General features: G+C 30.8%; 2 protein-coding genes across 4 annotated transcripts in view; one reads left to right on the top strand and one right to left on the bottom strand.

Moving 5' to 3' along the window:
* LOC111035014 (probable Ras GTPase-activating protein) overlaps positions 1–24,471 on the bottom strand; it is a 141,642-nt gene that overhangs the window by 81,043 nt on the left and 36,128 nt on the right. The window lies entirely within an intron of this gene.
* LOC111035016 lies at positions 1,885–10,698 on the top strand. Its single transcript, XM_022316498.1, is given in 11 exon segments — positions 1,885–2,484; positions 2,640–2,774; positions 2,966–3,140; positions 3,269–3,420; positions 3,892–4,021; positions 4,104–4,243; positions 4,340–4,390; positions 4,392–4,631; positions 4,774–4,842; positions 8,442–8,531; positions 9,601–10,698. Coding segments are annotated over 11 exon segments (1,404 nt in total). The 5' UTR covers positions 1,885–2,376; the 3' UTR covers positions 9,715–10,698.

The raw sequence follows: 24,471 nt of genomic DNA on the forward strand, positions 1-24,471 counted from the left end.
TGTCATGGTTACTATTAATAACAAAAACATATTTATGATTCATGATGGATATTCCTTGTATAGGAAAAATATCATCGGGTAAAGCTCTATGGTTTTTCATCGCAGTTTAAGAAAATTGGATTACCTAGATATCCACGATAATCACATAGGTGTTTTGTATTTACATCAAGTAGTTTATGAGCCCATCAAGCTTGTTTTTCCACCCCGTTGTATTGTGGTAATGTGGTATAACGATTAACGATTCAATACGAATATTGAAATATACTAGTCCTTATATTTTTATCTTATTAGTTCGTGGTACATCGTACGTATTTTAATACTTACTACTTAAGACAATGCGCACAATGCACATTGACACATGTCACATAATATTATTCATCCGTACAATGAATAAACAGATAACGAATACCACCGTGGCGGTCACGCGAAGGACTGAGTTGAAAAGTAAGATATACATAGTACAAATGCTGGTTAACACCACACAGAAGCAAATATATAACATTAAATGTTTGTTATAATGATTAAATGACCTACGACCTACGTTAAATTTGTAAGTTATCAACATACACGACCGAGTAGGGCGTAGGTAAACACATTTTTCTAGTTTGAATTGAGTTATTTTGATCTTCGAGACGTATTCAGAACATGACTTATGTGTTAAGAAAAATAATATATTTTATGATATAGGTAGTATAGGACAAGTATGTCTTTAAAATATGTAATAAATTCAGCTATTATAATGAGCGTGTAATTGCGGTTTTAACCTCAGATCACACGTACTGCACGTATCCACTATATATTATCATAATTCATAACAAATAAATCGAACAGAATACATTTTTACACTATTAATCCCATGAAAAAAATCAAAAGCGTAGACTATTTATAGTGTGATTTTCAAATTTTCAACATAATATATACCAGTATATACTTATAGCACGTATAAAATACAGAAATATTGTTCCGCGTTACCACCTACAGAGTGGCCGAGTATATAATACACTTAATTGAGCTTCTCCTAACCCGTGACCTACACATTTCAATTTGACCATAATGGCATAATATGATACCGATATAAATTTAATGTGAAATTGATATTACTTTTATTGTTAATCGGCAAATAATTGAATTACAATCGTTCTAAAAGCCATGTTCGTTGGCTTAATATTGTGTGTTTCCTATAATATTATAAAAGTGCCAAACGATATGGTATTATGGGGGAAATTTTATGTTTAAAAAACGTTTACAACTTTGGTAACTTAATATTGTTACATTAATGAGTATTCAAATAACATAAACTAATTTTAATGTATTACCTATATATTCGGTTTTTTATTCATATATTATCCCAAACAACCTATTATAATATTGTGCCCGAGTCAAACAAGCAGTATGAATTACAGATAATATGGTTGGTTGATTTAAAATTTAAAAATAAATAAATTCACCTTTGTGAGTTTAATACGGAGAAAATATACTTAGAAAATATACTTTTTACATGCTAGTTGAATTAAAAATGTATTGTTCTTTATAAGATTCGTTCTATGAGTATCCGCATATTGTTAATTTGTAATAATTACTAATACCTTATTAGTAATTATTACAATAATTAATCATTTAATAACAAGTTATAAATGTATTAGAAGAATAATATATGTAATAAATTTAATTCTTGTATGTAGTAGGTTCTGTATAATATTATTATGATCTATTCAAATGATGGATTATATTATGATTGATTATAATAATAATTATTATTATTTAAATACTAGTACCTATTTATAATCAATGTAAGACAATTCAGTTTAGTTTATTATAACTTTAATTTCATACACATACACACTATGGGTACCTATGTATTATTACTAATAAAAAAAACCAGTAAATGTTTAGGTTAAGTTTATTTCTGACCTATTTAAGTCCAAAGATTAAGTTACAATATTGTGTACACAATAATAAATAATAATACAGTTAACACATATTTGATAACTAGTAAGTCATGACTCATGATCATCAAAAAGCCGTGCTACACGTCATAATATAGATACCATTTTACCAATGTCAAAAAGATGTTTTTACTAACAATACTACTGTAGAGTTATCAGTTGTACACACAAACATTTAAACAAGTCGAAAGTTTATTGATCCAAAAATGTATTTCTCGTAAGTAATAACTATTGTTAGGTCTTTATAGTCTAATATAACTGAAAACAACAACAGGCAATCACAATATTATGGATAGTGGCTATACCCATATTATACATAAGCCAAAGTCACAATCGTAGTTGCTGTTAGTAGGTGCCTCCGAAATAAACTACCTACGTCCAGAATAAATAAAAGCAGCGAAAATAATTCATTTCGGTTTTGAACGGTAACATGAAAGTCGATTCATACATTGTGTTCAAGAGTTTTTCTGTACCTTATTACTATTCAATATTGTTTGGATGGATGCCCATTCGTATACCAAAGAATGACAGCGAAATGGTATTTCATATTTATATCTATTGTATATATTTTATAATAATTATTAAAATAAATAAAAAATGTATTTTAGATCAGAGTTGGTCATTACTTTAATTATTATTTATATACTAAAAAAACTAACAAGATTTATTACATAGCCATGTAATTTTATTTAGGAAAACAAGAGTTTGTGGTGTATACCCGGATTAATCTTTTCGTTGAGTTACATTATACTACTTATAGTCTCCGGAAGCACTACTCGGGAATTAAGGAATGCAATCAAGTACCAAGGAAATAGAACTTTGAGCAATGTAAATAAATCAGATATTATAATAATATAGTATATAATATTACAATAATCTAAAAAATCAGACATTAGTAGCATTATTTATTATTTACTTCGAAGGGTAGTAAACAGCTAACACAGTTTCCTTTCGTGGTAGCGATATCACATACAAAAAAATAAGTTATAATTAATCATAAAATATATTTTCAATTTTAGCTAACGATTCATGATCGTATACAGATTGTAGTGGGGCCTATGTTCATAATATCTCTGTGGTTGAATCAAACGATTATGATCATCATACACATATCGATGCCATTCCATTTAAAAGGATTAAGAAAAGTTTTCGAGCTCTTCAATGCATGTGTCAAGTGCCATGGCTCGATTATAGGTGTGTTTAATATTGTTAAAACCATTACGTTGATTAAGTGTAAAAACCTAAATATATTGAAGTGTAATGTGAACCTACATGTAATACATAGTTGATTTAAACCATGATAGTATTTGGCTGATTTTTAGGAGACAAGAACACGATTAACATGATTGCACACAAAACTAACATTGAATCCATCATGATGATTATAATGAACACAGTCTTGTCAATCGTATCGGTTACGACGAGTTTCAATAGAATAAGACTGTCATTTGCTTGGAAGCTCTTCATTTTGATCGTAGGTACCTAAGGCTACTGACTAGTATTTCCCAAACCAATGTGAATCAGGAACCAACTTTGGGTTGCTCAATTTTTTGTTGATAGGTCACAACGATCATATTACAAGATTAAAAGATAACATTATGTGACTATAACTAAAACCTATTACAGTACATTGTACAACAACATAACTATAGACTTTTTTTTTATTGGTCGCCTGGCAGAAGAATGGTTTAATAGTAGGTCACCATATTATTAAAAAAAAAGGTTGTGAAACACTGGTTTAGCCTATAACCTATATTCTATAACTATAATAACGCTAAAATTAAAACTATAATTTTTTCCACCAACATTTTACACTAGTTTTGTTTCCATGTACCAAAATATTCATTGCAAACTATAACGATATAGTACAATACATAATATACTGAAGTTTTCAATTTTCATTTTCTACACTTTATTGCTGTTGATTTTTGATGTTTTTATTTAGGACAGTGTCATTCATAAACTGGCGGCGATTTCGTTATGTATCCAATTCTGGTGTATTTGTTCAGTATTAGCAAAATGCTTTAAGTATCTCAACGTATCTCTGGACAGACTTCGAGTCCGAAAAAATCAGGGTGAGTAAAAATCGTGTTGAATGTATATAAAAATACTGTAGACATCAAATTGTATTAATTTTAATTTTGGAGAGGATTTCAGTGACGATACGCCCTCCGGGTTTATTCACGATGTCAGACCGGTTGACGCTGCCGACCAATATGGTAACGCACATACGGAAGTTAAACCGAGCACACACTGACCTCTGTTCCATCCTCGATCGAACAAACAGCGTTTATCAGGTATCTGTGGTATCGCTACATAAATCCGAACAACATAACTGATACTGTAATAAATAATAATAGTATACGATTTACGTTATATGTTATTTTTAACAGGTGTGTTTTGACATTTTTCATATACGACTTATTGTTATATGTATTAAATATGATATGATATTTCGTTTGTATGGCATATATTTATACGTGTATTAATCTGCCCAAGGTGCTGATCCTTTTGAGCATCATCACTTGCGTACTGAGCATGCTGCCCCATTTGTTCGTTTTAGGCATCATCATGGCATATTCAAATTTTAAAATCACACCACAACTGTCCATGGTCATATGGCCACTGCACTACATGATAAGGGTGTATATCGTATGTAAAGCCGCTTCATTCGCGTCCAACGAAGTAAGTACACGTTATGGCTTATAGTTTTATTTGTCTACACCTAGGCACCTATACTTAAAAGTTAAAATATATATCCCTATTTTATGAGAACTACGTAAGCGGTTTGTGTTTTGTTTCATATATTCGCTGTTGTACATATCAGGCCAGGCGAACGAAAACTATTCTCAATGCTGCATTTCACAAACGTTTGACAGACGACGAAAAAAATGGAGTTGAGTATTTAAATTATTATTATTTTGATTATTATTGGTTGCAGTATAATTAAAATAAACTATCATTCGTCTATAAAAGATATAAGAATGCATTAATACATTTTCAAAGTGTAGGGCATAATTTAATTTTAATATCTACACCTAGATTAACCTAAAAAAAAATTATAATATTATCTTGTTACTTGGCCATTTAAGTGGACAATCGATAAAATCGATATGCATATGTTTTACATAAAATTACTTTCTTAACGGAAATTATGCGAAACGGATATAAGAAATATAAAAGAAAACTAGTTCATCCTACGTTAAATTTGACCATGGATATTACCACTTATTAGTTATTGACTACCGATTAAGTATACATACTTGCCATAATGATTATTATTATTACTATTCTATTGAGCCAAATTATAGGTATAAACATAAATTATTATACTTCGAAATGAAATATATAAAAGACATAAAAAGGCTCAGCCAAAACATACTTAAACATAATATCATATTAAAATAAAAAGAACAAAATGATTTTATGACTAGACTAGGAAATTGTTTGATATCGTTACAAATTTACAACGCAGTCATGCAGGTCTTATACGGAAACATATTTTGATAGCTTGATTTAGCTACTGTTACAGCTTCTGAATTCTTTTTATAGTTATATTATTTATTACTATACACTTACTATACAATACACAGCCAATATAATAAACTTAATAACTATTGTGAATTCAAAACAAAAAATAAATGAGTAATTAATAATAAATTACACGTGTGCCATTGTCAGTATCTATGTGTATAATGCCAATATGTGATACCTACTCACTATAATAATATTAAAGCTATCATACATTTGCATAATGATTTTTTCGTTATTCGTTAATTTTACAGTAACATAATAATATGAAAGAATACAGCCACACAGGATGATTATTTTAATTTTAATTCAATGTTTTGGTTAAGTTAATGGTTGTTTTAACAGCAATTTACTGACGTAAATTAGATTTTGGTTTTTTTTTTTTTACATGACGAATGACAACTTATTAGATCTTAGGTAGGTACATATTCCGGTTTATGGATATCGAACATTGAATAAACAGACAATTAGCTATAAACCTCGTTTGATAACATTAGCAATAATTTAGATAAATAAAGTGGAGCGTGGCCGCGGGGGATAAACAACGATGCACACCAGGTTATTTTCACAGAATATAATAATGTTATTATAGTGCAGTACGCTGCATCACTGCTAAGATCTACGTAACTCATTTTTATAATTAATGCAATTATTATATGCAGCAAAGTTAACATATTAAATGTTGATAACTGTTTTTCTAATATTAATATTCACCGTTTTTGAAATGTGATTTGAAAATGTTGTCGTACCTAAGTAGCTAGACGCATCATTAAAATGAGTAGTATTTCAATTTAACTCAAAATAGGGTTACAATTTTCATTTATAATTCATATTTGTAGTATTATTTTAAATGCTGAAATGTAGGTTGGTACTATTATTAATATCCGCAAAGTATTCAAAAATCTGTGTAAGCCTTGCAGTTTAGACACTGAATAGACAGGACACGTGGAAATAGAAGTGTAACAATATTAAGGATAATTTTTATGTTGATAATTAATCGTACCTTTATGTAGGCACACTTAACGTGCGTACAACGTTATCAGCAGTCAGAAATAACACTAATAACTAACAATGAATTTAATTACTGCCCTTTAAACCTAAAAATATAATGTATCCATAATTGATTATGAACTATTATATTTTAAGCAGTAATCGTAGCGCGATTTTGCGTCTACACCTACGCACTTACAAAGAAACTAGGTAAACAAACTGTTTGACTTGTTTATGATGAATAAGGATCGTCTTCTTAGAAAACCACTAAACACGAATTTGTTTTCTTCACGCGACTAATACATAGAAAATGCACAGCTTTTCACGTTAGGTTAGGTTAGGTTAGGTTAGGTTAGGTTGACCTTACCTTCGTTTGTATGTACAGATTAGAGTGAATCGAAATATTATAAAACTGAATAATAAGAAAATTAACAGTGTTTGTATGTAAGTGTCAGTAATTCAATTTTTAAGTGAGATATGACTTTATTCGAGTGTTTTTAAATTGTGCTATTTGATATACACAAAACTTGCTAAACATTGAACTATCGTAAAACACCATCATACAAACATAGATAAAGTTCTTACCATTAAGTTTCATAATAGGTCGATGCACTCAAATGTTTAAACCAAAGAAGCTAAACGTGAACTGCTAAGCATAAATTTGATATGTTTCGAACTTGTAAGACAGAGACATCAAGTGTGGGTGTAGCGTCCACTTATGAAGACCGATGTTTGTTAAAAATATTTATTTAAATTTGAATTTTTTATACTGTGAATACTGAGCCACACTGATAAAACTGGGCCCAGAAATTCAGACCAAATTGTAGAGTATTATATTTTATTACTTATAGGTTATAATATTATAATATACTGTATAATATTAAAGTTGAATAGATCATCATGCACCAGCTGCAAATCTTTTGTAATGTTTCATTATATTATCGTCCAAAACTACTTCTTTATATATTATAATGTGATATAATCAATTATCTTTCTTTTATCATGTTCTGGTGTTTATTTAATCTTAATGAATAAACAAATCGAGACATTCAAACGTCCCAATAATGGTATCAAACAATCGTTTTATTAATCTTAATAATTAATTACGAGTAAAACGGAAAACGGAAACCTCTCAATAGACTCAGAATTAGATTAGATGACCTTCGAATTCAATAATTTAAATACTTTATTTTCTTTTCAAAACAATAACAGTACATTTCTGGTTTTGAGAACACCTTTGTACTGTTGAATACTTTAATACATGTGTATAGTGTATACATTATTATTATACGAATAAATAATTCTCTATTGTACTTAAGGGGATTCCACCGTACCGTTTTTTGGAGCCAAATAAACCTATACGCGTTCCAACGTACTAAATAGAGTTTTCCAAACATGTTTGGAATTACTATGTAGTCTATTTTGAATCCTTCGAGTCAGGGTTATAAAAAAAAATTTTAAGCTATTATAGTCATTTGAAATTTCTAAAAATATAAAATTTTTTCTCTCAATTTCAGGTTATATATATTTTTTTTAAGAAAAATAAATGAAAAATGTGGATAAAAGAATCTAAAGCTGACATAACAGCAAAATAAATCTGTTTTCAACATTTTTATCAGTGTAAAAATCAAGTCACTATGTTGGGATGCTGTGTGTAGAACATAAATGTATAGGTGTATTTTCTCCAGGTAGAGTGGAATCCTCTTAATCTTATATTTATTGAACTATGGTGATTGATTTATTGAACAATAAATACTTTATAACTATACAATGACGACACTAGTAAAATATTATTTCTCTTGTTATATTATGTTTTTATACTTTTATAGTTTTATCGATGGTAATGAAAATATAATACGCATTTATATAAACCGAGCACAAGAAAAGCAACTTTAATTATGATATCAAAGCCGTTGTTACTTCAACCATATTATAATAATAGTAATTATGGCAATATTATGTTTTTTATTTCAGATAAAAGGTTTCTTGGAAAGGATTGATAACAAGAAAATAAGATTTTCTTTATATGGCTTGAGTTATTTGGACGACGAATATTTCTTATCAGTGAGTTTTTTTTTACATACTAGGAAAAAAAACGTTAACTTTTATTCACAAACATAACGCAACGCCACAACAATATCGATAACTATCAATACTCATTACTCAGATGAGTAAAGATTTTATTGTTTCTGGGAAGCAATAGGAACTAATTCTCTAGTCTGTTAAAACAAGAATAGAAAAATATTCAATTATTCATTCGATAATAATCGTTTTTTCGTATTAAATATTTTCAATTTTCTTAGCGCGTGTCGTATAAATATGTGTGTAGTTTTTGATCATTAGTGTGTGTGACAGTAATGTAAGAGAAATAGACGAGCACACATGTTAATAACACACTACTAGAAAATACACATACAAACATGGAGATGGAATAGTTGCCTATTTTGTTTTTTTCTCAATACCTATATCAATATTTTACTAGATGTATTAATATTATACAATTATACTATACCGATTTATCCTATAAGATTTCTGAAAAAAATATTTGAGTTCGTAACAAAGTATACTTCAAAACTCCGTTCTTACTTCTCACTGATATCAATTAATTTTTTTAGTTAAAAATTTAAAAATTTAAAAATTAATTTTGGGAGTTAATTTCAAAAAAAGCGGAAAAGTTGTTTTCAATTAAACTTTATTTCGAATTCAAATACGTTTTCAGAAGGTTTATAGCTTATACGATGTGGACTAGAATTAGTCAGTACAAAATAATGTACAATGATCATATGATGGAAAAAATAGAATTTAATCACACTTCCGATTTCCATTTTATTGTTTCAACGAATTAATTACTACGAGATTGATAGTAAAACGTGTTTTAAACTTTTGAATCTAAATAAGTTAAAGAAAATATCAAGGACAGTAAAAAATTATAATTTATATCATTTTTCGTATTTATGTCGTACCCTATTGCAATGGAATGTTAAGAAATAATTTATTGAATGATAATATAAAAATATGTATATCAAACTTAACAAATAACAATGCTGTGATAATGTGTAACAATGTGTTAGTTAAATAAATTATGTCAGTGTAAAGTGACATTTTTATGAATTACATTTTCATATTTTTACAGAGTGTCATGGCAGTGGGAGGATACCTAGTGATCATCATTCAATCATACATGACAGTTATTGAAGATCAATATCCAATTTATGATCGTCCAACTGCAGACAAATTTGACGAATGAACCAACGAGCGTTATTCTTTATTTTTAATTAATTTTACTGCTTATAACTTACTTATGCGACACTATATTCATATTTCATAGCAAATATTATATAACGCTAGTGCATTGTATAGTTGTATTATAGTTGTATATTATTCGATATTGCCATTAATCCTTATTTGTTCAAAAACTTAAAATCGAGATTTTACAAAAGCAACGTTAATTTGATTGAAAATATCGATTTTCGAAATTATTATTTTTTAGACTTAGTAATGCGCACTCGGGAGTGGGGCTAGTTTAAATCAATAACAATTAGTCTTAGTATCTATATCCATACCATTATACCATGAATAATAAATAAATTGTATTACAAAAAATATCAAGTATCAAATAAAAATAATGTAATAATCTTATTTGGTGTGCGCCTTAAGACTTGTGCGTACACAATTCAATATACACGAACGCATACAAAGTTGTATAGACAGCAGGCTCGCTATGATGCAGTGTTTGTGTACGAATGGTTTTATGATTCCAATTGAACGTCGAAACTCAATAAAAGCGAAGGTAGGTGGTATTTGACGATTATAAGATTGTTTCGATTACATCAATGGTATTCACTAATGACGACTTTTTTGAGAAAGACAGATTTTTTAAGGGGCCTCCTTATTACTGGATTCTAAGTAAAATTGTATAGGCAACTTCTTATACATTCAGCAATTTGCCTTGTCGTTGTACTAGTCGTAAATGGTCGTTAGTGTAGTAACCCGCATAGTAGTAGCACGGAAGGATCTCGTACGTACTCACAGGCACATGTCAGATAAAAATTTCGAAGTCCATGTCTCCAGAACCCCCACCTCCAAATTTGACATGGACCTACAATTTTGTGATCCAAAAACAATATTTATTTTTCACTCAAACAGACAACTTCAATTCAAACTATACCTCACATCAATTACATCGATTTGCATTTTGAAAAAATAATTCTAATTTTCCAGCACATTTTTAGAATTTTAGATGGTCGATTTATTATTTAAGTTTAAAATGTTGCAAATTTTTGAAAATTATAACAACATTCATTGCAATCTAAATTAAAACAATTGAAATGTGAGTAGATCGTCACTTTGGACATAGTATTGAGAATCCGAATATTTGTGCAGAATGAAAATCGCGATAATTGTCAATACGTATCGTTGGAATTGGAAACGGTACTTTTCGACAAAAAAATCGCACATTCAAGAGGCCCCTTAAAGCATTCGCTATAGGCAATTTAAATGGAGTTTAACGCATCAAACAGCGCTTCAGCTTACAGCTAACAAGACTGCCGTAACAAGCAGATATTGGTACGCAAAATCTAAGTAGACATTTTTGCAGTGTACATTTCATTCCTGTCCAATCGGGGGAATCCTCACATTATTAGGTTTCCGTTTTCAGCTGAAACGCTACACGTTGAACGGGTCGTTGGCATTGGTGGCGTGCGTGTTGATATACAGAGACAGGGCCACTTCCGAATCGCCGACTCCGGAAATCGTGTTCCGAATTGTACCGCATTACGTGCAGATATTGATAACGTTGTTGGAGTGTACGACGCGACAAATTGTAATTCACTGTCACACTTCCGGCGACTGTAAGATCCATAATCCGAACACCTCTTCCGGTCACAAACAATCTACAATACACTCTGAACGACGTTGCAGGCCGAACGTGGTCCGTTTGGTCTTACTGGGCGGTGACGTCTATATGTCTGTTCAGCAGCAACTGGTTACGTCTGTTGAATCGAGATGGCAGTGCGGTAAACGCGGAAAACATACTCCAGGTAGGATCATAAAAAAAATATTGTGGTTGGGGGGCGGGGAGACGTTTTTGATAATTCTAGTTTCTATAATTTCATTAAAACAAAACCAGTGAATAAATTGTAAGACTACTCTAGCGCGAACACTTCGATGCAAAGTTATTCAAATTAAATTTTAATAGCAGATACTGTAATAAAAAAAATGCATCAAACATTTCCTGAGAGCCGTACAAACGATGTCCGATTTGCGGAGGTTTTAGTGCTTTTAAATTAATAATTTTTGTCTAGAAAATGTACATAATATAATATTTAGGTAAACATAATTTCTTTGAATGTGTGTAGGTTCGTTTGATTTTATCAACGTATTCGAAACACCCTCGGCTTTCGTTCAAAATATTTGAATTCATTTAAAAACATTAAGTCGAAAACAACTATAAGATTTTTAAGTATATAGATATATGTTTTATATTATATGTAATACCATTGCACATTCCAGATGTATATATTATAATATGAAATTTTCCAATGGCCATAGTTGCCGAAACTTAATTCAAATAAAAAAAAAATAATAATATGAAATACGTGTTAAAGACTCATGCACGAAATATCATAAATTACATAGTACTAACTACTTCATACGTATACAGAGTACATTTACCCAGCATGCTCATCTCCATTTTTTAAAATTTAGTTAAAAATGTATTCAAATTCTAATTTTTGGAATTTTTAAATATTTTTTAAGTCTTGAATTTTTAAAGAGTATCCAGCAACCCTGCAAACTTCGGTTTTTCAAATGAGAACCTCCTTTTTTAGTATAAATTATTTGGTCGATATCTTAAATTTATCAAAATTTAAAATTCGAAATGTTTCAAATATTGTTTTTCAATTATTAAAATGTATATATTAAGGATAATATTCTTTAAAAATGATTTCACAAAAGTATAAAATAGATGTGATATCGAATCTAGTATTAATGATACTTGGATCATTTTTATAAAATATAAATATAGATGGAATAATATAAATTATTAAACAATTTTAATTACCTGCATTGCCGCTATACCTTCTAAACCCGTTATCGAGGACCTATTATCCCCAGTTCATAAAGTTAAATGACTCAAAAACGTTTGAATTTCAATTTTGATGCTACAAAATGTTCAGAAAAATTATCCGCTTAATAATAATTTATAGTAAACAGGGAGAGACGGAAGGTTCTTATTTGAAAAACAGAAGTTTGTACTGGTATCACCACGAGCCCTCTTTAAGAAGTACAAAAATCCCAAGAATTGTTCGTCTTTAAGTATATTTAAAAATGTCAGAAACCAGAATTTGAATACATTTAAAATTAAAGGGAAAATATAGGTTAGCACAATATATGTTTGGTGAATAACCCTGTATATTATATATATTGAATACCTTTATTTGTATTAGTAATTATTAAATATACTTAGTGTCTATAATATAATACAATTAGTGCGTGATGTGTTCGAACAGATTTGTTTGTGTTTCATTCCATTACTTTCGGAAATTAATTTTTGCCGGATGTGTGCCGAATTTAAAAAACGCCATCACAACCTCAACAAACTGGTGGCGGATGGATGTATCACCACTGCGAGTATGTATTATGTATTTACATTAAATAAACAATGTATACCCAACACCAAATAATACTGTAGGACTTGGGTGTGATTTATAGTTGTATTGCTTTACCTACGCATTTCCAAATCCAAAATGGTTTTATCAGTATTATTATACTCAGAAAAAATTGACTTAGATAATACGATATGATTTTTTAATAATATAATATTATGATATTGTCATCGTTAATTATTGTATATCATATCGATTAGCAGAGACCGACCAATATTTGAATCGAAGGACGTTTCTTCACAATGATGATCAGAATGTATCCTCGGAAAAAGTCTGAATGCAATATTGTATTTCACAGAAATCACCACACACAATAAGAACTTGAAATAAATTAAGTAGATACCTAAGCGAAAGTATAAAATACATTTTTTTTTTAAATAATAGGGTTGATATACAAAGAGAGTTAGTTCTTTTTAATTTTAACCTAAATTTTTTTACGTTGTGGTCTTATTTTATACGCTAGTGGCTAGCGACAAGCTGACGATGAAATTAAACATACCTATAGCTGGTGTAGACCTATGCAAACAACAAAGACAAAATGTAATTAGCACATATTTTCTTCTGAATGCGATTTTTGTGCGATAGTATTACAACCCTTCTTTTTCGTAACCGGAATCTTTTACCGTTAGTCGTCCCGTATAAAGTACCTATGTAAACGTCGTAATATGTTCACACCATAATGTTACTCGTACACATCGTTGTACTCGTATAGTTGACACTTGTACGACGCGTGACTCGTCTACGTTTGGAAATTAATTAGCAAAGGGGTGGAGAGTCGGATACGTCGAGTGTTTACACTCCGCATGATACATGCATAGCTGTGTTATTCACTGTTATATAGGTATGTAGAATACTAACTATATAATATGCATTGTGCCTGTGCGCCATATACCTACCTATGTGCACCGTATTTATATATGTTGTTGTACGCAGCTCTGTTGGGCTACAGATCGTGATTAATCCATATAGCTACCTACGCGCGTGCTTACCCGTTTGAAAAATTAGGACATACTGCTGTGGCAGCAGCGACGGCTGTAATAAACTATTATAATAATATATATATATATATAAATGTATTTATAATATTTTATATACTCGTATTATAATAATATATAGTGCGATGACGAAAACTGTATAATAATATAATATTATAATGGCGATGCGATTAGCCACGAGCCTTCATATGCGTGCATATAGGTAAACATAAAGGTATATCGTGTACCTATATAATATTATACATACATTCGATCGCGTATTCTTATGGGAAATTTTTTTAATCGGTCGCGGAAGGTACCTATGTGTAATATTTTACAAACGCCCCGGAGGAAACACTTCGGCGCACATATCGACATGATCGATTAATATTCAAAATAAATATAGTAAAAATAGTAATAATATATAATGCACAGTAGGTACCTATACATTAAGTTTTATGTACGTATAACATACCCACGGAATATTAATGCGTAATTATTTATCCGTCGCGTATACCTAAATACCTGTACGCGCGTATTACATTATTATAATATATGTATTACGCGAATCTTCTATATAATTATACTAACTTATCCCGTGCACTTTGTTGCCCGTTAAAAAATACCAACTATGTACTATTCAAAATTTGTCTTCAATTCGTAATTTAAACCATGGTGATGTTCAAAACTTGCCGTGACAAATTCCCGCGCTTGAATTGAATTTACCCCATCTTAATCTCCATTAAATATTTTTAACACAGCCTTATAAAATACAGGTCTAAAATTATATTCCATCATAAAAAGTAACTACTTTTTTTCTCCAATTTTTGGTTTTGTATAGGCTTAAAATCGGTACCTAATAACCGATTGCTAATTTCTTATTCATCTATACTAAATTTTGTAACCAATGGCATCCCTACTATGATAAGCAAAAATTACTACACTGGCTTATAGAATCAACCGTTTATTAGAATCAAAAATGAAAATCCCAAACCAAATTGTATGTTACTAATGACCTTTTATTAGAATCACCAAGTACCGGATAATTGAATCACTTTTATGAACAATCTTATTGTTTTTATGGTATCGTCGTGTACTTGTGTCATTTATTATGTATGTTACATTATGTAATTATAAATAAATATGTGATTGTATTAAAATATTGAATTATGAAAAAAATGTTGTAAATTTTTTATAGAATCAACCGGTTAATAGAATCAAAATGATCACTTTAAGCGGAACCCACTGTATTATTTATTATTATTATTTTTATCAAAAATTTTGAAATTTGCAAAAAAAAAAAATGAAGGGCCACTTGTCGAGATAAAATTTAGAATTTAACCCTGGCATAATATAGCTTTCTGATGCTTACGCTTTTTTTGAAAGGTTAAGTAGTTCTTGAGATTACCCCGAACAGACAGGCAATTTTTCTTCTTTATATTATATCAGTATGTTTAGATGATAAGATGATGTGCAATGTGCATACGGGTGATTCAAATTACATGAACACGAAAGTAAAAGGATATGAGGGGCGCGGCTTTTGACAAACACTCAAGAAATTTTTCTAAAATTTATTAAATAAGACTCATATAAATATTAAAAATTGTACCATAAACAGAAAATAACCTTGTACCTGTTACCTATTATCTCGGCTATGCCGTAGTTTCTTTATTATTTTTGTGTACGTGAATTGACTTAAACAATTTATTTAAATTGTTCACATGGAAATAGTAGTAATAATAATAATACGGATAAATATGTTATATAATACATAAAAATATATAATTATGTAGGAGGTCAAAGGTTGTTATATTATTTTAAATGTATATACAATGGACCATGTATTTGGGCTTACTTTGTCACATTAACTCAGTTAAATATGACTAGTTTGTGGTATGATGTCGTTATGTTTCATTATCATAAGCTTGCGAGTAACACGATACTATTGTCAATATTATTGACAATTTACAATTTATTGTATGCTTTATGTGACTTAGTAATATTGTATTGCTCAACGAACATGATACATTTCATTACAAATTAAAATAATTGTCTTATTTATTTAAAATAATCATAATCGGCATAAGTGTACATTAGGAAAGCTTTTAACAACAGCGAGGTGAAATATATTTTGCATTATTTTGTACACCTACATAATTATATATTGTTTCTTATAATTTATTGCATTATATTTTTGACACATCATTATTGTTGATATTTCGTGCACACATCATCGTCGCAATTGGGCCAACTAATCGCGGGGTGTATTACGCCTGCCTAAAATATCATCATCACGTAGGACTATCGGCGATCAGAGCGCAGAGAAAAGCGTTGATCGACAGCACGGGGAAGACAACAGGTGGCAGAGCGTTTGAAGTTCAAATACTGTTGGAAATCGGGACGACAGCCGCTGTTGCGGTGTTTGAAGTCCACCGAGTGCTCTTGTCGGCGGAACGTTCCGGTCCATCGGCGGACCTGTTGGATGTATCGCAACGATTTCTGAGGCTGTTCGCGTTGTGCAAGGTTTCCGGTGACGTTGCAAAAGAGGCGAGTAAGACCGGAAACGACAATTACAATAGTATCACGATAGAGTTATTTAATATAGTAAATAAACACAAGTCAGCTGTCGACGACGTAGGTTTCAGATTGCCGTTGATTTTTTACAATTACGAAATATTCTCAATCGTCTATTTCCGCGCGACCATAGGCGTTTATACATATTATTGTTTATTATTTGTATATTGTTATAGTACATATTCTAGCGGGCACAACGCATTACTTGAAGCGAACGATTTGGGTTTAGTGGATATATGGGTACACTGCAGGTCGTATACATTATATTACATAGACGTACGACTTGCACCACTTAGCGCTTTATCCACGTAGGTGTAAAATATATTATTATTATTATCATACCGAGTATACAGCATGGCACTAAGACGTTTGCGTCTTTCCCCTCCTCCGCAACCACGCGTGTGCAGATGCAATATAAGTATAATATACCACCTTATTCGTATACTGCACGGGTTACTCGCCGCGTAAATGCGAGTTTAATGAAAATCGTTATTGTTATTTTTTTTTTCCACAACGCGTGTAAAATATCATTACACTCTTTTTTTTAATCGGTAATTATCGCATATCGTGCACGATCGCAAAAGCGGTTTCGCCTTTCTTTCGCTGTGTACCGTTGTCGCCGCTCGTGCACGTATATGTATAGAGGTATAACCGTGGCATAGTTTGTGGCCACTCGTAATCGCGTTTAACCGTATCCTATATATGTAACGTGGGCGTTTTATTCCAAAAGGCACCGGATATCGTACATATTATTTTTAGATTTCACGGGACAGCGAATGCAAAATTTTATTTCAAGTGTTTTCTCGTGGACCCATATAATTATAGGCACGAATTAAGATATATATATATATATATTCAAGTATATTATAAGGTACAACTTAATTCGTGATTATAGGTAACCTGGTATTGTAATTGCTCTTCAAGTATAAATATTTTTATTTAATCAATGGTATGCTACAGAAATTGTGCCGTCTTAACGAGAGCGCTATATTGTTTGTTGAAACACATTAAATTACTAAATTAAAAAACAACTATTTCGATTAGTAATTTTTTAATTGAACTTTCAACGGCTGCGGCCTTATTATATTAATATAATATAAATATAAATATAAAATAAATATTATATTCAATGTGTAACATGAAACGAGCGTAGAACATATTTTTTACTGATAATTCGTGACGCGTCTTTAAATTTGTTCTAATTTTTTTGAACTTTTTTCTGATCACCTACAGCAATTTATGTCTATTATATCACCACGGCAGTTTAGATATTGATTTTATTTTATTAAAGTAATTATACTATGTATTATAGGATATATCAGTATTGGGTGTAAATTTGTTTTTATTTTTTTATTTCATACAGGCAAACAAACTCGTGACGATCTTGCTGGACATAAACCCGAGCGCGGACATACATCTAGAAGACGAAGTAATTATGTATTTTTATCACGTCTCATCAGGTCTGCTCTGCTAGTTCGTTCGTGTCATAACGCGTGTAATAATAAGTAAGGCAATCCGGATAGTTATCGAGTGGACTAATCCTTGAATATGATCGATATAGAAGTTACCAATATATCGTGACCGAATACGAGTGACAAATGTTGCGGTTTTACGACAACCTTTAACTGCCATTTTTGTACCGCATAAGTAATAACTATATATACTAAATTAAACCACAATGTCATCGGATTCATTCAAAACGGAACGTTTTTGTGACGGTAGTTATAATTCGCAGTCTTGTAAATAACAATAACTGTCCTCCCCTTGAAAAAAAATACAAATAACAATCAATTCAAAATGTTACAAGAAATCCAAAAGTAAAACTCGAGGTTCTCACCATAATAACAGGATGTTAAAAATAATATATTATATTTTATACTATAACAATATTATTTACTAGTACCTTCCCTAAATTATCAATTATATCGTGTATAAAGCATTATAAGTACCGTTTTCCGTAACTAAACCTCGAGCAGAGAATGTTGAATAGCTGAATGGTCATATAAAAATATATTATAATATTATACAAAATAAATTTAAACAGCCATTTTAATGGTACCTACTGGAATCAGTGGAATGTATATTTTGACCTGACAGCAACGAGAGGCATGCAAAATAACAATTACTCGCCACTTTCATCAATATATTCATTATTCATTATTATCGTATTGTAGGTTATACCAACACTTCATTCTCAGAACTGAGATCTAAAATCATTCATCACGTCATGCAAAAACTCGAGTAATATACTAATGTACCAGATATCTATATATAATAATATAGCAGTTGTAACTGTGAAAATATAGGTGGGCAACGTGCAACGTGGGCTGCTGAGTTGTGTTTGACACCGTTGACCAACTATATATTTTTAAAAACCCTTGAAACATTATTATAGTAAAACGACGTATTTTACAGATTTTAAATGTAGAAGGATGTTTTATGTAAGTGATAGTAGTTGTGGAAACTGTCGTCTAACAACTTAATCATAGAGCAAATCTAATTAATATTATAGAATCATTACATAGGCACGTAACATATTCTGATATGTGGAAGAACCAGAGATTAACCTTCTGTTATGTTATTATATGGTTTATCGTAGTCCGTAGATGTTAGCAACATTTTTTATTTTGTCAGAGAAGATACAAACGACTCTGGAAATTAATCTTTTATTCAGTTCTCATATAGAATGGTCATTCAACAATACATTTTAATTTTTTACGCTATTATATTATTACTCAACTATAGTTATTCGTTTTAATAGCATCGACGGTTTTAATCGTAATTATTTAATTATTACGATTTATGATGTTATTTATTGAAATATTTTTGACTTAAATAAAAAAAAGAATTCTTTACATTTCTTAAGAAATGTAAAATATTATTTTCATTTTTGAAACCATTGGGTTGGAATAAGAGTAATTAGGTATAAGTGGGCTCAATACGCTTAAAACAACGATAACTGATAACGTAGGTGCTTTGTGGAACAATATTCCCAATAGGAACCTAAATAATTGAATCAATAAAGAAACAATTTGTGTACCTAACCTATATTGTGTAATTTTTTTATTTAAATCGTTTTCGTTCATGGACACATAACTTGCCAATTGAGACAAAACAACCTAGAAAAATTAAAATAATAGGAGCAATAACAAAATGAACAAGAAAATCGATTTTTTTTAAACATTACATTCAAATATCTAACGGATGGTATACTTGCAGTTTACTGTTATTTTGAGCTATAATTAATGTAACGACGGCCACAGAAATGACAAACATGTTTTGTATACTGTGTAGGCTATACATTAACTCTCAACATTTTAAAGCCGTAAATACTAAATTCAAAATTTGATTTTTCGCGATATTTAAAATTTGTTTGATATTTATGTCATATTGTATAGGGCTTACGTTATAATGTCATATAATATGTAGGTGGCCCCCAACTTGCTGGGATTTGAACAAATAACAAAAAACATGACATAAAAACGAAAACCCGTGTGTGTAAACCTGCAGAAGTACACATTTTTCTGCATGGCACAACGACGTAAAGCGATTTCGTTCATAACACATTCATATCAACAGTGACCAAAACGAATAAAATATTATGACATAAAAATATGTTATAACTACATACATATTATATAAACTTCTTTGAAAAAACTTTTAATAAATTTACCATTAATTGCGTCCATACGAGTTCTGGTCTTGATGACACTTGTGTAATAACCTATAAGTTTGCAATATACCTACTCATTATATTATATAATATAATACGGAATGTTTTAAATTATGACTGCTGCAGAATAGTGGATAACTCTGCTGTATATTTTTCAATTAAACAAAAATATTATACGCGGATGATATTATTGTAATTACTAATTAGATATTGAATATAATATATATTTCTTTAAGCCGTGTGGGCCAGTGGCAGTGCCATTGCAAAATGTGTCTGAGTGCTGAAAAGGTTAACTAATCATGTTAAGTAAAACGAAATCGTAAATTAAATTAAAAACTGTAAATTATAGTTTAATAAGTACTTAGGAGTAATTTTTTATATTAAATTAAATGGTATAATCTTGTTATTAAAAACCAAGAAATCCAAAATTTAATCGTAACATTTTTCCCGGGCATTAATAGGTATATTATAACATATAGATTATGGTTTAATATAGGAACTTATATGCAATAACGCAATATGTGTATGCTATTTGTCAGATATCGTTCTTCCTGTGGGAAATTGAAAATTCTCCGGCGGAAATGCGCTTAGCGTATGGTACATTGGCGCTGGGCCCGAGGCTGTTCGTATCCGTAAGTATATTATTATATCACTGGTAGAAGATACACGGTATATAGGTCCACGGTCGTACAGATGCAGTTCTATATTCCATGTTCATATCGCTGTGATGGCTAAATTATGATGACCCAAGGAAGTTCGGCTCCCCAGAAATGTCTCGGTGAATAAATAAAAAAAGGAGATAAAAGAAAGCTTATTGCAATGATTATTTTGTTTAATTCGATTAATTACAAAATTGGTTCGAAATGCATTTAATGCATTGAGAGCAGAAATTATAGTGGGAAAATTGTTATTATTTAGTCGTTAAACTTGATTTTCAAGATTGAAGACATAAAAATAAGTGGTCAAACATTGTACACGCCTGCATTATAATCATTATTGGTTAGGTATTATAAGTTGCAGCAACTATTTCTGTAGGATTTCATACGAGGTCTGTTTAAAAAGCACCGAGGCAATTGTTATTACAGCTAATCCGGACATGATATTGCTTCAAACTACATAAATAGATATATTCCCCGCTATATTTCAGTTTAATATTACACATTGTAAAATCATGTAATTTTGTTTCGATTGGCGATTTCGACATGTATGAAATTAACGATCATCAACAAGTTTGGTTTGAGACTGGGTAAAATGCAACGGAAACGTACGAAATGATCAAATCACTTTTGGGGATTATGCCTTGAGTCGTTTAATGACTTCCGACTGGTTTAATCGTTTAAAGATGGCCGGAAGTTCATTTGAGATGAACCACGTTCTAGAAGACAATCGGAATATAGAAATGATAATGTGGCGAGATTATTGTAGATTATCTGTTGATGAGTTGGCAGATGACGTGGAAACTAAGTTTTCGAAGGAGGTATCTTCCATAATGAAGTGTAAAATTTTTTTGACCAACTAGATTAGGTATTTCATACATAATTTTTGTATTTATTAAAAATAAAAACCTGGTACTTTTTGAACAGACCTTGGGTACAAACGTTACACGTAGTTAGTTTTGTTTTTATTAGTTCCCAACGTAAATTATTTACAAGATATAAGTTGTACGTATACGATAAAAACCAACACTTTCGGATGGGATACCGTCACCCTACCCGTACCCCTCAAACAGCCTGGATTTTCCACTCAGTGGTTATGACCTTTTCACTAAACTCGAGAAGTTGTTAGGTAGTAAACATTTTTCTCACAGTGAAGAGGGGCTGTAAAAGGGGCTGTTAAAAAGTGTCAAGAAGTTCTCTTCACTGGTAACAAAAGTTGGTACCACGTCCACAGAAATATATCGGGTTGAAGTTTGAACAGTAGCTATGCCAAAAAATGATTATATGAGCTTGTAGTATGATCTCTGAACATTTCAAGAAGATTTGAGGATTTTTTTTAAATGTTGTAACATTACTTTCTGGGCGACCCTTGTTCATACCAATTACCAGGTACCTATATGCCTACATGAACCATCCACGCAGTCGTCACACATATTATTATATTACTATCGTGACGCGGTCAAACTGTCGCCACCATAATATAAATAATAAATAACTATTTATTATTATATAAATCATAATACATAATAACAATAATAAATTATTATACCAGTATGGTATTTTATGTCGTTTCGCAGGTGTTTTCCTGGTGCGTCGGCTTCATCTTGATACTGTTGCAGTTCCGCTGGCCCAGAACGTACTAACACACATTCGCTATTTATATTACTTATTATGTATATATATATATATATATATATATTCCTCGATACAAACGGACGTACGGGCGGCGGATGATCGAGACGGCTATCGTAATTGTATATAACCTCCAGTTGCCACTTGCCGACACGGAGTACCTATACATTAATAATACATATATATATATATATGTATTCGATATTATAGGTGTACTTTGAGAGCGAGAAAACGACGACAATAGTCGCTTGTGAACCTTATATATATTCTGTATTGGCAATAATAATAACGGTGGCGACTTTTTTCCGACTTCTTCTTGCTCACCGGCAGATCAACGAACTCGTCGGAACGATAGCGTTATTTTTTCTTCTTCTTTATTTACGCCACGTAAACTGCTGATGCCCGATGCACATGCGTGTCTATAACGGGTACCGTATTATAGATGCATTGTACATATAGTTGCACAGCGCAACACCCGTATTATATGATATAATAATATATTATATAGATGATATTAATGTCATTAAAATGTCAATAATAAATCAATAAACGTATATACATCATAATGCCGAAAAGGTTGACTCATTCGTCAAAATTATTTCAGCACCTATATTTTGCGCAACGCTAGCTCGGGTGTTTGATGCAATATTTTAGGTAGCTCTAGGTAATCATATCTGGAACTAGACATTTTCGTGAGTTTATGTCATCGCCCATTTAAATGAGTATTAATTGTGGCGAGGTTGCAGGGCAGGATATGATGGTAAGGAGGTTCTAGTGTTTTTCTGGGTACCTTTAATATTTTTTATATTTCATGTTAAAAATAACAAGGTAATAATTAGAATCAATGAGTGGTTTTTAATTAAAATGTTTATAAAAATAAAACGATAAATAAATGTATATTTATTTTATACATTGTATATTAATATCTGGTGGCTCAAGTAGTATAGTCCCACCCATGATTATATTGTCGCCTTCTTACACAATAAAAAAACAGTACCTACCTATTTCTTTCCGGATCACTGGAATTATACGACGCGTTGAATAATAACGAAATACAGGTAGGTACAACCGGCCAAAGTGGTGCGACGACTCTCGACGATTTCTATAACGTATCAGTCTATATTATCGTATTCTGCAATTATATGATATGCTTAACTGCCTAAGTAGTAAGTACGAACTGTTGTTGGGCACGTGGCACGTCAGTCGTTATCGTCCACTATATCGTATAGGTAGTAACCCAGATCGCTGCAGCAACAACACGGCGGCGGAATGTGTCGCGTCATTCGGCCGGGCGCGTAACACAATACCTGTGCTCAGAATTCGTGTGATACACGGGCACACATACAGAGTGATTCTTTTGACAGTAAAGACTAGCCAACAACTCGATCAGTTAAAAAAAAAGCATTTCACACAGTTTGAAGTACCTATATGTACTTTAATAACACCACGTTTTATCGTGAAATTATTTTTTTGCAATATATTTCTAAAAAATTGTGATTTTTCAGGGTTCCGGTAGATAATTGTTTCATCATGATAACTCATTACAAAACTTTTGTTTCGCGATCATAAGCAGAATATTTTTATGAACATTTTAATGCATACAAACAAATAGGTACCTAGTGAAGTTAAATAATTATGCATAGCTTTTTTTATTTTCAAGTCGGTAGATACCTATTTAAAGTTTAGAGCGTATCCAATATTATCACTTATCTTAAAAATAAAAACTGTAAGTTCAATATTTTTATTTCGTAGATATTTTCATAAAAAATGTTAAATTTTTTAAAATTTTGAGTATGAAAATTGACCATAATTCTGAGTTTTAATGTGAAG

Source organism: Myzus persicae, unplaced genomic scaffold (assembly GCF_001856785.1).
Source record: "Myzus persicae strain clone G006 unplaced genomic scaffold, MPER_G0061.0, whole genome shotgun sequence".
NCBI classification, from domain to species: Eukaryota; Metazoa; Arthropoda; class Insecta; order Hemiptera; family Aphididae; genus Myzus; species Myzus persicae.